We start from the raw sequence: 14,964 nt of genomic DNA, 5'->3' as shown, positions 1-14,964 counted from the left end.
AGTTAGACATGAATTCTGCCTCATATTAGTCCAATGTCAAAGATCACAATTAAAAACAAAACGCTCAAATGGCTTTTTTTTCCTTTCAAAAAGACCATGGTGTTGTATTTTTATATAGTAAATAAAAAGTACCTGAAGAAAAAAATGTGAAATGTGCGATCCTTCGTACACGTTTTTTAAATGACCATTTGCCTTATTGAATAACAGTGAGCAACAACAAGAACATATTTCTGATTCTGTGTCACAAACAATCAGAGGTTCCGGGCTAATTTACCCCATAAGTGAATCGAAACACTTCCATCCTGTCATGGCTTTCTCTTTGCAGAACTCTGTAGGTGTATATGTGAAACTTTAGTCTTGCTTCGAAGTGTTTATTAATTGTACAAGGATTATTAAAAACGATCTAAAAACCTTAACAGCACTACTACAGACACTTTATAAACAGAAAATCAATCTAAACATTTTGCTGCTGTCATATAGAATGACAAAATAAAATCTTGCTTTAGTTTGTAGTGCGGAAATTGTTCTGCACCATTGCAATATTGTTATAAAAAGCTTTATAAAAACATTGTTAAATACAAATAGCAAATTAATTTAAAAATAAAATACAGATTTGGAAAAATACATTATTTTTTCAAACAATCTTTTATAAATTAAACACATTTTGAACTTATTGTTACTTATGTATTCAACAATGAAATAAAATGACTTGCCTCATACGTAGTCTCATCTGCCACATTTGAAAAGTGTATATGTCTTTGTCTGTTTGTATTTACAGAAACACAGCAAAAATAGTGAAAACTGTCCTAGTACTAGACTTTAATTTGGAGCAAATACAATTTGCCTGTTCGTGTGGGGGAGCACCATTTAATAATGAGAAGCAGCAAAAATATTGCAAATCGATTTTTCCTGTTTCTTTTGAATCAGTTTCAGTATCACGAAGCCCTTGGTATATTCCATACATAAATACATATCACTGCTATAATCGACATGTCCAAGGATCCACCTATGCAGAGCTCTCTATCTTATCTAAACAAGCAAGCACATGTCTTTTCTGTAGGACATTTCAAATATAGCAAAAACAAATGACTTGCTCTGAATTAATCAAGTGACTGCCTCTGAATTTATCCAGTCAGATGAATTATGAGTCCTTTGAGTTCAGGATTCCATGGGTCTGAGGTCATCCGCAGGAGCACAGAAATAAACACACGCAAGTACATCTCTATCACTCCCAAGACTTTTGATAATTGAAGAAGGGCCATATGAGATCAAAGAAGTTGGAGAGGTTTCAGAAACCAACTAGACATTCAGAAAAGGTCATACGAGATAAGAACTGAGAAACACTGAAGAGGGTTCCAAATGTAGAAACAATTCTTTTTATTCAAAAAGATGTCTTTGAATTCAGGAAGAACCCTACTGGGCCCAAGGTGTTCCAGAAGAATGTTGTGCTGTCAGTCAGAACCACTTCAGTTCAAAATAGAGAACTACAAATTCCGAAAAAGTGACATTAGCTCCAGACTCGTGAATTTCAACCATACGGACAACGAGGATCCAGGGAGAAGTCTTCAAACTCGGAAGGAGTTATGTGAGCTCAGAAAGAGCTACATAAATTCAGAAATAGTCACTCGAGAAAAAAAGACCATTGCAATTTCAGGAAAACCCACATTAGTTCAGAAAAGTCCTAGACTCAGCAAGAACCATATGGGTCCAGAAGAGATGTACGGGTTCCAGAGATGGTGAGAAGTGTTCAGGAAGCCAAGCAGATTCTTATGTATTAGTTTTGTTCAGAAAGTGCAGCTGACAGCCTGACATTGCAACTTGGTTGAAAGGCTTTAGCCAAGTCAATCTAGTTCGCTGAAAGAAGTTGTTGCACTCTCAGCCCACAATAGCCAATCTACTGAGCATGTATTGCAGACAACCAACTTCTTTCAAAGCACCTGCCATTTTAGCTCATGGAGAAGAGGGTGGATACAGCACTGTTGTACCTGTAGCTTCAGATAACAATACACCCATTCTGTTTCCATTTGCATGTGCTGAAATGTACATGTGCAGTAGAGCAGTGGGCCAGCCACAGCAGTACCAGATTTGCAGCAAGGAACATCATCCAGGATCACTCCCTCCCTATTTCTCTGCCCACAGGACAAAATACTACACTGCAGTAGAGAGTGAGCACAAAACAGCACAACCACCCCCTTCTCCAAGCTTGTAAAGGCCCCGGAGACTCAATGTGTCCTGGAGAGCCCACCTCCATGACACAGTAAATTCCTTGCCCAAATTAGCATGGGCAGGGAAATATATGTCTGCTCCTACCTGGCAGGAGCATTTTTAAAGCTCCCTCTGGGTGGGAGCAGACATGCCTTCCCAAGCTGCAAGACATGGGCGGAGAAGGCATATCTGCTCTCACTCAGCTGGAGCTTTAAAATTGTTCCTGGTGGGTGGGAGCAGATTTCAATTCCTCTGCCCACACTATTGCGGGCTGGGAAACGCAAATTGCTCTTGCACAGTGGGCGCAAACAAAATCATCTTCACCTACCAGGTGGGAGCAATCCCAGCTCCGGCAGCATGCGGGGAGCCGACTGGGTCTGCTGGGACCCAGAGCCCCCCATGGCCTGCAACATATTGTTTGGTGGACACCGGGGGACCCATCCAGAAGATTCCTTTGGCCTAAGGGATGAGGTCTCTGGGGCCCACTGAGGCTCTAGGAGAGGAGCTGAGTGTCTACCTCCCTTTATAAATAGATTTCAGCCATGGGGGAGGAGGGAGCAGCATGACCTCCACCCCTTATAATTAGACTTTGGCTATGGGAGATGGGGTCTGTGGGGCCTATTAGGACTCAGGCAGGGAGGTGTGCACACTCCGTTCCGCTAGAAATAAATTTGTCTCTTGGAGATGCTGTTTTTGAGGCCTATTAAGGCTTGGGGACATGCGTGCCGGCCACCACCTTACCCTAATAAATAAAATTCGGCTCCGGGACATAAGGTCCCCAGGGTCTATAAGGGCTCAGGGGGAGGCATGTGCCCCCCTCCCTTTATAAACCGCAAGGCGTACAGCAGGCCGCTAGCAGACTGCAGTCTACCCCCTGTCGCGCATGGCGAAAGATCATGTGCGGTGGGTGGTTTTCTGCCTGTGCGGGGTGGTGGTTGGTTGCAGGGCATGCAGCCAACCACTCACCACGCATGGCCGAAGGCCCTGTGCAGCAGGAAGGGTGGTGTTACGTATGGTGATAAAATATCATTTTATGTAAAAAATAAAAAAAAAACATTAAATAAACTAGAAATTCACTGGCAAAACAAATGTAAATTGATATTAACGTCAGGTGAAAATTTCATTGCCAACATAATTATTCAAACAAAAAAGAAATCACGAAATTCACTCATTTAAAGTTATCTCTATCAGTCGCTGTTTCCCACAGGGACAAAAAATATATAATAATTTTAAAAACGTACCTTTTTTGCCGCTCTGATCCTCTACGGTCCTGCATTGCATGCACAGGCTCCCAGCCTACCCTGCGTCTCCAATCCTAATGCTGCTTTCATGCTGCTGGCAGCATGAAAGCAGCGCTAGAATTGGATGGAGTACCCAGACAGGGCGCTCCGAGGCAGAGTGGGAGCCTCTGTCTGCTCTTTCCAACCCAGCACTGCATTACCGGTTTGGAAAGAGCCTAGTGCGCATATATGTTTGGCCGGCCAGAGATGGCCAGACAAACATAAATGTGCACTGCTCCCCCTCCGCCCGTCATGCCTGTGATCATGGTGCTTTTACAGTAAAAACATAATAAACATAGTTTATTATGTTTTTACTGTAAAGGTTTTGCAGCTGCTGCTGGTGGGGAGGCGACGCTCCTCCGCCACAGTCGAGGAGCCGCCCCTGATCTCTAGTGATAACTCATGCTCTAAGGTAACTATAACTCGCGCACTCACCATGCACTTCTAATTTCCTCACATATCTATTCACTCATGATATGTTCAATTATATCATTGATAACACTGCTGCAACATCTGAAATAATTGATGAGAAACCTGTGCATGGTGGGGGGGGTGAGTTATAGTTACCTTAGCACACTACTAGAGATAACTATGACTGGTGAATTTCAATGTGTTTTGTTTTTTTTAAACGTTACGTCTTCACTGAAATTTTCACCTAATTATAATATATATATATATATATATATATATATATATATATATATATATATATAAGCATTAATAGTCAGTAGTAAAAAGAAGAGAACGGTGTTTAAAGATGTGCTTACGAGTACAGGGTTCTCGAGAAGATAGGCTCTGCTTTGTTTAAACAAAAAAAAACATTTTGTCTCTAGAAGTCAGCAGAGATTTTTGAGGCCACTAACGTAAAGATAGATCTAACAAATGATCCGAATTGCAATTGGATCGTAATCTGTAAAAGACTACTGATTAAACAAGTCAAACAATAAGTAGTTCATAGGATACTTTGGAATCTCCTGCTGTAACGTTCACTTAAGTATGGACCCTGAATGAAATAAAAAATGTTCACTTTTTGCATAACATTCATAAAGAGGGTGTTCTGTAAACCATGGGTAATAGTGAAGCTTTTTGCAGTCATTTGAGGCTGTCGTTCTCTAAATGCGTTTTCATGCTCAGAGACTAACGAGCTGAAGGCAATAGGAAGTAAGAGAGAATGCATGTATATATACAAGCAAAGCTTCAGGACGGCTCTAAAAACCTAGCACTTTCTGTAAAATATCCTACTTGGCCTCCCTATGTTTCAAGTTTTGCTGGTGCAGGAATCCTTCCAAACCTTTGGAGGAAATCGGGCTTCCTCATTAGACTTGTGTCAATGCAGGAGAAACCTCCCTAGGTAGCTTCTGCATTCCTTATTCAGCCCAGTGAAAGGGTCTATTTATGGCAGAGCAAGTAGTCCACTGAGAGCATTTGGGGTTCGGGGAGATACCTATAAGTTCGAAAAGAGAGCAATGAGATAAGAAAAAATGGTGAAAATTAATGAGAAGTCAGTAATGCCCAGGTTGCCTGTTTTCCTAGTCTGGCACTTACAGAAAGCATTTACAATCTTTCCTTTAGTGGTCAGATGGGTGTCTTCAGCAACCAATATCTAACTTGCTTGTCACAATTCTAGCTGTTGCCTGCAGCCAGTGAAAGTTGTGTTGACCGTAGTACTCTGAATAGATGGCATATGTTAGTAAACCCAGTCTTGCCCATGGCACTAAAGCCCAGTTTATAAAGGTGGCAGTGTCCAGTTTGCAAGAAGTATCATGAGTGTGTGCAAATGATTGTGCTTGCAGTCAGTAATGCTTGTTCAGTCCTCCATCAGCCTTCCGTCAGTAGCCAGTATTGTGGAGATCTACACCAATATGTGTATTAATAGAAGATTCTGCTACCTGGGGCAAATTTTTAGCTGCCATATTTAAAAAGTGTATCCCTAGTAGTCAGAGGTCTACTTGCAGGAAAGGTAAAGTTCTGTTGCGAATACATCAATCAATCAATCAAACATTTATAGAGCGCCGCTAATCACCAATGAGGGTCTGCAGGCACTGGCCCCAATGATAATCCTACAAATGATTTTCTTGAGCTGCCGGTTAGGTGTTCACAAACGTTGTACTGGAGTCGCTTCAAGTTGTCAACACTTGACAAAACATAATATTCTCCCTTCAGAAAACTCAGGTTTCTCAGCCAGTTCACAATTTCTTGACATTCTAACAGTGCTATGTATTATACCTTGACAGTGACATAAACTAAGCCATATTGAGAATATTACAAGGAGCGAACATTTGGAATTAAAAAAGTGCAAGTATTCATTACAGCACAGTAGGTGCCCATTTAAAGCACTGGGTTCAGATGGAAGTTTTTATCACCTAATTTAAAAAATCAAACGGAATAAAGTGCAGCATTTTGCATCTCCTGCTCTCCTCGATCTACCCACAATCTTCCCAAATTATTCAGTAAAATCCCAACAATTTATCTGATGATAAGTAGACTTCCGCTACACAAACTCCTCCAAACAAAAGTTGTTTTGGATCAATCAACCAGTGGCCTTTAGCAAGGTCAAAACTCCTGTAACTACAGTTTTGTAAATAAATGCTGCTGAGTCTAAGATCATTGTTTTTCCTGATGACCCAGAAAACAGTAAAGTTCCATTGGAAGACAGGGATGCTTCTTCAGAAAGAGTAAGTCATTATGTCTAGTTAGGGTGGTGTTATATCAGAAGTTATTCTTACAATTCAATATAAAGAATTTAATATGGAAAGCCATCTCACGTGAAAGAAGTGAGGACTCTGTACTCTGCCGCAAGTAGACACTTCAAAGCTATCCCATAGATCCACCCGAGCAATTAAACCTTTCCATATAGGATTGAATATGTCAAAGCCAATGCATTAATTGTTCTTAATAAAATTGAAGACATAATGATTTTGAAATCATTGGTTTCAATCAAGAGTGGACTACCAGTGCAAGTATTCAGAGTTGAACTCACCTTGACCAGTACTCACGCTCAAGCTAAAGAAGCCTATAATCTATCATATACATTAAACAGCCCCCACTGACATTATAGATTAAGGAAAATAGTAAGATGTTTAGTTCTTTGTTTGGGAAATATCTAAAATTAGTTCTGGACAGAATTGTAACTTCAATAATTTTCTGTAAGGATCAAACTTTAAACACTTAAAAAGTACTATTGGACTAGCAGTGGCAGTATTATGCGTTAGATTGGGCAAGAAGCATTGCCTTTCAAAGACAAGCATGTATACTGTTAGCAATTCAGCCACACCAGCTCAAATGTTGTTTCACATTCAAGATCTATAAGGGGTCCAAGATGCACACATTCTTTTGAACTTCCATATCAAACCTTTACTGGTTAATGCGGGTTAATGCAGATAAATCAATCAAATAGAATGAATTCTGAAATGGCCAAAATTTACAATAGAGTAGCTGCCGGGGTTTGAAGACTACAATCTTTAAAATGGATAAATCCTCATTGTGGCATAAACTAATGCCTTCAAATATTCCACCGTCTCTGAGGATATTAACTACATTACATAGTAATACATGGTGTCAAATTCTGAAGATCTTGGAGGTAGGTTTGCCTAAACTAATTTGTTTTTCCTACAATAATATAATAAATGCACAGGATGCTTTACGGCTGCCTTCTCACCTCATACAATAACTGTTTTAATCCATTTTCAGAAAAGTATTACTGCTCCTCAAAAGTGTAATATAAGCGATTATGACATTGTTAATAATACTTCAGTTCAGCTACATGTCATTGAAAATGTTAGCTGTTCTTTGTTGTTAATCTTTTCTTCTTCCAGTGCTATGAGTTATAAGAGAATGTCATGTTTTTTTTCAATCTCCTTGGTTGGTGTGTCACAAAAGTAATAATATGGAGTTGAATACTCACTCTTTCACAAAGATATGCAGCTGCTGCCGGACAGACCTCTGTGCCTGGTCAAACAGGATCTAAAAAGAGAAAGAACAGCAAAAGGTAGGCAGAATCAAAAAAAACAAGCATTTGCAATGCAATGGGTCTCACGTTTGCTTGAGTTAAAGCTATTAGCATTGTAAATTCCTAACTGGACTATTCTTGACACACAAATTAGAAATGAAAAGTAAAACAGTTGACATAAGCTAGCCGATTCAAAATGCCACGGCCGCCTTGAGCATGAGCACCAAGGAGAGACACAAAAGGAGAAAGAAGTTTGCTCACAGTCAGATTTAGCGGCAAACCTGCAGTTATCCATGTAACAGGGTTGATTGTCAAGGCGGTAACAAATCTGCCTCAAGGAGGGACAAACGTAAAGCATTTACCAATGATAACAAAGGATTTTTGAAAGGCAAGCCCCTGAACGAGTGATAGTGATGGATGTGCAGTGGGCGTGGTCAAAACCCCACAGATAGATTACAACACATCAGAGTCCTTGAGTGCTCGACCTAAAAATGGTGAGTATGGGTTTGGGTGCAACCAACCCTGAGACGAATGGATACTTTACAGTGACATAATTTATTCTGAGTACTTAAGTAAAGCTCCACACGCACCGACTAGCCTAAAATTGAAGTACTACTGGCAAACAACATGCTCCTCTGTCTCCGCTCCCACAGGGTGTTTTTTTCTATATTCCCTCACCTTTTACTTCCCTCTTATCACCCACATAGTTGCTTGGCGTTCTTCCTTCTCCAGCACATTCCCTTTCTTTCTTATCATCCACACTGGCTTTCAGTGGCACAGCAAGGATGCCATGAGCCCTGGTGCAAGTAAGGAAAGTTGGCCCACTGACTGTTGCTGACGTTGTTGTACACAGCAATTATCAGGGTTCAATGGGCCCCGTTGCCACTGCACCTGTTGCACCAATGGTAGCCAAGCCACTGTTGTCTATCACTTCTGCCTATTCTCCAAACTTTAATACACCCACACACATTAGCTTTTTCCCTCCCTCTTATTATTCACAGACATCTGCTCTCTGGCTGCTTTTCATTCCTTTTCACCAAACAACACACACATTAGCCCACTCTCTCTCTTTATCCCTCAGCACCCCAGACACATCCGTTTTTCTTATCATTCCTCTTCACCGCTGAAGTGTATATTTGACTTCTGCACGTACTGCTGTTCCCCGCTTGTTCGCCAGGGGGCGCAGAGTACCAAGGCTGCTCTCTGCACTGGTCCTGCTTAATTTAGAAATAAACGTGGGCTGAAGCGCAGGGCCCTGCTTCTGCAGGCATGTAATATAATGTAAATACATCCGCTCTGCCTTCTCCCCAGACCACTGTGTGCCTCCAATGGTGCCACATCCATCCACCGTCAGAACTCCCAGCTCGAGGCAGCAATATGGGAACATCCTGCTCGGGTATTCTAGCAACTGAAGTCCCCTCAATCTAAGTAGTAGTGGAGTTTCTATGCTTCCCCGAAAAATCTAAGTAGAGCCACAAAAACACCCCCAAAGGTTTGCAGACAGGCTGGCTTACTGCTCTAGCTCCAGTTCTTAAAAGTTTGATGGGGTCAACTTTCAGGAGCCGTGTCCAACTCTTGCTACGAAGAGAGCGAAAATACAGGCCTGCTAGTGCACATGGGACGTGCTTGCATGCACCCCAGAAGCTGTGGGACAGCGACAGATGGGGACTTCCACAGACCACTCGTTTCACAGTCGCTAGCCTGTCAGACAGGATCCATCTGTGAAATCGTGTCATTACCATCAGCCTACAAACCTTATGCCTACAACCCCCATATCTAAGGGTGGGGTCTAAAGTCCAGAATCCCAGGGAAGGGTCCGAAACACATGGTCTCCTGGTCTCCTGTCAGTGTCGAAGACCAGAGTGCAAGAGACTCCATGGTGGGGATAAAGGATCTCAGGATACAGAGATGGGCGGTACCAAGCTCCAGCATTAGACAGCACTTAATTTCTAGAAGAATAATTCCCGGGACTCACAGTTTTGCTCAGAAGTCGCTGCCCACCACTATGGGAGGTCAGGGAGCTAAATACCAAGGCTGCATTGCCTTGATTCCACCTCCTGCCTCCTCTATCCACCACCAGACACTCCCCGCCTCCTATCTCACTCTTTCAGGTTCTTTTTGGCCCCTTCCTTCTCCCTTGGTTACTGTTCTTCTGGCTTTTTCTACCGCATCCTTTCCCCCTTTTGTGTTTCTCTCTTGTTGGGGATGAAAGTCATTTGAGAAAAATATGCGCTGGTTGCTAAAGATGACCGTAGACTCCAACTTCAACCACCCGCGCAAATTAAGCACTGGCATTAGGTGGCCCCAACCACAATGATTTGGAAAGCCCCGCATCACCCCCCCCCCCCCCCCCCCATTTCTGTAACAAAGGAACCTAGGGAATTGGTGGCGGGGACAAACAAGTATACGTTTTAAATAGGTCCATTCGAACTATATTTGAAGGACTGCCCCCTGGAGGTTGGTGGAGTTTTTGGTGAACTCACACCGCGGGCTGCTGGAATCAACACCCACTTTACACTAATACCAACAGTGCGTCGCCCCCGGCCACTTGGACATTTATCGAAATCTTTGGGAATCTTCAAAGCCCTGCCTACGCCGTTAAGAGCACAGTTTAGCTTGAACAATCACTGCTCTCAGAATTGATATTTTTACAGCAATTTACGGGGTTTTATGAAATTAAAACATGAATCACTCGCTATGTTCTGCTTTTCGAAGTGCGAAACGCCTCTGCAAACACCGTTCCAACGCAGACAGAACGTGCCTAATAGGTTGTTCATCACAGCAATCCATAGGTACCTATGAAGGCTCGTGACTGTATGGGGAAGAGGGACATTAACAACTACAGTGTGAAGCCTGCATGCAAAAGCAGCCATGGCTGTGATAGGTCAATAGCCACTGCTCGGAGGACGAGGAGGATGATGATGGTGTGAAGGAGGGGGTGTGGGTGGGTGAAGGAGGGTCGCCTTTCTTCCTATACTTCTACTCCAGGCAGACCATAAGGCATGTGCCCTAAGCAAGTGTGCATTAATCTGGCACAGGGTGAGAGTCAGAGCAGAGGGATCTCAGTGTGGGGCAGGGATCTCCGTGTGGGGCTCAGTGTGCAGAGATCACTGTGTGAGGCTCAGTGTGCAGGGATCCGTGTGTGTGGCTCAGTGTGCAGTGATCCTCACATTGCCCTCACAGTGGAAGGATGCCCGAGCAGGGTTCACTGTGCAGGGATCCCTGGGTGAGGCTCAGTGTGCAGGGATCCCTGGGTGAGACTTAGAGATGAGAAGGTGAGCTTGGAGCGGAGGGATCCCAGTATGAGGCTTGGCCTGAGAGATCAGATCCCAGTGTGGAGCCCAGATAGCTGGGATTCCAGTAAAGGGCTAAGTGTTCAGGCTTAGAGAGAGAGGAGGGTTTTTTTAGGATATAGATCCCAGTGTGGAGTTCCGAGTTGAAGGATCCCAGGGTGAAATTCCACGCGTAAGGATCACAGAGTGTAGAGATACCCCATGTGGGATGCAGCGTACAGGGATCCCAGGGTGATGGTAGAAGGAACGGGGTGGCTCATAATATAGGGATCCCAGGATTGAGTTCAGAGATCCAAGGGTGAAGCTTGGAGTACAAGGAACCCAGTGTGCAGCTCAGAGTGCAGGGAATCCAGTGGCTGGTTCAGAGTGCTTGGATCCCAGGGTGAGGCTTAGGGAGAAGGTGGCTGGTCATTCCATGAGGATTCCAGGGTGGAGCTCATAGTACAAGGATCTCAGGGTGGAGTGCAGAGCGCAAGGATTCCAGGGTGGACCCCAGAGTGCAGAGATCCCCCAGGTGGGATGCAGCGTGCAGGGATCCCAGGATGACACTAGAGAGAACAGGGTGGTTCATAACATAGGGATCCCATGGTGGAGTTCAGGGACAAAAGGGCGGAGCTCAGAGTGCAAGAGAAGGGGTGGGCTGACACTGAAGGGATCCCAGGGTGTAGAGCAGAACGCAGGGGTCACTGACTCAGGCTGAGACTGCAGGGGTCCCATGGTAAGGTTTAGAGAGAAGGGAGTGGGGGAGCATAGGGATCGAAGGGTGGAGCTTAGAGTACAAGGATCTCACGATGGAGTTCAGAGTGCAAGGATCCCCGGGTGGAGCTCAGGATACAAGGATCCCAGGGTGGAGTTCAGGGTGGGAGAATCCCAGGTTTAAGTTCAGGGATCCCAGGGTGGAGCTCAGAGTGCATGGATTTCTGGTTGAGACTTACAGGAGAAGGGGTGGGCTATAGATGCAGAGACCCCAGGATGTAGAACAGAACACAGGAATCACTGAGCGAGGCTCAGAGTGCAGGGGTCCTGGGGGGATGTGGGGAGTAGGGGGCAGAGTGCAGAGCTTGAAGGCCGGGGCTTAGAAGGCAGGTAATGGACTGAGAGCACGGGGATCCCAGGGTGGGGCTCAGAGTGCAGGGATCCCCACGTGGGGATCAGAGTGCAGGGATCCCTGAGTGAGTTCTACCGTCGGTTTGGGCTGAAAGCACAGAGATCCCAGTGTGGGGCTATGAGTGCAGAGATCCCAGGGTGGAACACACAGCACAAAGATCCCCGGGTGGGATTCAGGGAGCGGAGGCCCCATGTTGAGGGCATAACTGGTCCCGGTGGCATTAAAGACACAGGTGTCCGAGAGCGGGATAAAAGACGTAGTCCTTCTCTGGGACTGTGGAGAAAGATAAAGTCTGCATTAATGTGCATAAGGGAGTGATTTGGGACTAAGTGAGACTCCAATGAAGTGTACGTGGTGAGTGACAGGGAATGGGTGTCACTCCAATGAACCACGAGGCCAGTATTGCGGAACAATGAGACTCCAATAATATATATCAGACCATCGATTTTGGATTAAGCTAGTCTCCACCAAACGTTATGGGGAACGAGCAAGACCCCAATGAACCTTTCAACAATACCCACAGTGAATGGGGCTGGGGTGATTATTAAATGAACTATCAGGTGGTAGTGACTCAGAATGAGTGCAGATACACAGGGGTACAGTGTGTGAGGCCAGCTACGGCCAATCAGTGAGGCTCCACTGAAGTGTGTGAAGCCAGGAATAAGGGGTGCAACGTAGGCCCCCAACCCGTCAAAGGACCACCAACCCTTCAGGGTGCCCCATTCAGCCCAAAGCAAATGAATATCTGTGACATTAGAGAGACTTAGGCCCCCCCCATCAGATTCCGCAGGGGGCCTGTCATTTTGTGACACCACTAACACCTCGTTGGTGGCCTGGGCCTCGAGGGAAGATTCTGGAAACATTTTAAAAGAACACTAGAACTTATAAGACAAAGTGACCTCATCTCTGTGGGAACAATTGGGGAGGAGAATAAGACGGCTGACTGCTTCCTGGAGCTTATTGTCTTTGAAGGCAGGGCATTGTGGGTAAAGAAGTGTCAGCAGGCGTAGGAAGAGGTGGGAGACTTTGCCAAGAAATTTTGCACAAAGTTGGCTGAACACAAGGAGCCTGAAAAGGTCTCTGAGCAAAGATGCACAAAAAGCTCAGACCACCCGGCAAGAGGCAGTCTCCTCACCCCACTGTTATGGTATCATGTTATGCAGTTATTTGTACAGCACACTATCACCCGGGAGGGTATCCTGGCCCCCGTAGCAGCCTTGTGTCCAATGTTGGCTAGGCAGGGCAAATCGATGCCAGATTTTCATAGCACTATTTAAATTAGTTCCATTACATTCACTTAATGTATTATGAATAATTTATGCGAGGAGCTGGCCAACCTGGACCCACGCTGTACACTCCTGCCTAACAATGTTAGCATCAATTATTGGCAGTTCGCCGACTACCAATCAGATCTACTTTATTATACATTCAGTCTGCTCCTTTACCAGACAGATCCTCCTTGGTGTCCAACTTTACCAACGCAATCTGTACAAATGCTCTCCCATGCCTGTCTCACCCTTTTGAAATTCATCCTCATTTCGGTCTTCATGACTTCTGCGACTGGCGTTTCTGTGCACTCACCGAACAGTCTACAAAAATGCTCCAAATAATTAACCTGATTTGCTCTCATTCCTCCTTCAACTCTTTACCCTACCCTTCACTACCTCCTTCTAGCCTCGTAATGTCACTTCCGGTGAATTTCCTCCACTAAACAAGGGAATGAATCTCTTCCACTAGGCTTAGTCATTTTAGAAAAATGAATTAACACACCGTCTTACTTATGGTTTGAACAAGTCGTCATTTTGGTTTCACAACTCTGGAGTACCACCAGTTTGTAAATGAGGCCTATCGACCCGGGCTGTACACTTTAGGGGTGGCTTCCATATACAATAATGAGATTTCGGAACCGACCACAATCGCCAGATATGTCCTCTGAAGTGAAAATATTCCTAAAAATGGGGAAATACCCCCAAAATAAGAGGCAATACTTCCAAGTACCGGACTCTGCGATTGGACACATACTCCAGATATGGCTTCCAGGACTCGACATATTATTCAGACACATCAGCCTAGAAGTTGGAAGAACATCATAGATTGAGCCGTGGAGGGCGGCAAACATGGGGACTGGAATAACTGCATTTCTAGAGGGGGTTAAAACCAGCGTCTGCCCAGGTCTCTGCACGCTGGCTCTACCGCCCTCCTCTCGCCAGCGTAACAAACCTTTGCACAGATGGTTTCCCACGGAAGGCTCAGCATGTTTAAATGACTCCGTATGTGAACACTTGAACCTGTGCCCAGTTCTGATACTTTTTAGGAGAGAATGAGAAGAATTCTTAAAGTCTGGAGGAGTCCGTTTTTTTTAGTACATATCAACTCTAAACAATCCACGCCAGCGACTGCAGCTCGAGGCACTTCACCTCATTGGCTGCAGCTTGAGGCTCTTCACCTCACTGACTGCAGCTTGAGGCTCTTCACCTCATTGGCTGCAGCTTGAGGCTCTTCACCTCACTGGCTGCAGCTCGAGGCTCTTCACCTCACTGGCTGCAGCTTGAGGCACTGACAGGGAGGGGAGCCTTATAGTGAGGGAAGGGCGAGACAACACTACATGGTGAGGGCAACTCTAGACCAAGCACCTTAGAAAGCGAGCGGTTCTAGTCGCAGGCACTCTTCCGCAAAGTGCTGAAAGGTTTGGACTGTCCGCCTCAGAGAGGTGAGGGCAGCTCCAGACGTTCCACCCAATAGTGAGGGAAGCTCCAGACGATCCACTTTACAAAGAAGGTGGCTCTGAAAATTTCGTCTCACGATGAAGGCAGTTCTAGACAGCCCATGTCACGGAAAGCGCAGCTCCAGACACTCCATACCAATACCGTGCTGCCTTACCGTATAGATAGGGTGGCTCTAAACATCCCGCCTGGAAGTGAGGGCAGCCGTACAAAACCATCTCTTTATAAGAAAAGCTCTTAGCACTTTGCCTCACTGAGGATAGTTTTGACACTCAGATCCCGCAGCAAGAAAATCTCCAGACACCTTTATCCTGGACAGTGTAGGTCTGGGCATTCTCCACCTCACTGTGAGGGTTACTCTAGGCACTCGCTTAACAGCAAGAGTAGATCTCAACAACACACATCA

General features: G+C 44.9%; 1 protein-coding gene across 1 annotated transcript in view; it reads right to left on the bottom strand.

The window, feature by feature from the left end:
* The window catches only part of ACAP3 (ArfGAP with coiled-coil, ankyrin repeat and PH domains 3), a 308,590-nt gene that overhangs the window by 137,843 nt on the left and 155,783 nt on the right, over positions 1–14,964 (bottom strand). Inside the window, exon 5 of the mRNA XM_069241084.1 lies at positions 7,390–7,448. Coding sequence (XP_069097185.1) covers positions 7,390–7,448 — 59 coding nt within the window. The remainder of the gene's footprint in view (positions 1–7,389; positions 7,449–14,964) is intronic.

This window comes from Pleurodeles waltl, chromosome 6 (assembly GCF_031143425.1).
Source record: "Pleurodeles waltl isolate 20211129_DDA chromosome 6, aPleWal1.hap1.20221129, whole genome shotgun sequence".
In the NCBI taxonomy this organism is placed as follows: Eukaryota; Metazoa; Chordata; class Amphibia; order Caudata; family Salamandridae; genus Pleurodeles; species Pleurodeles waltl.
The sequence above is the reverse complement of the archived record's forward strand: the minus strand, read 5'-3'. Positions and strand labels throughout refer to the sequence as shown.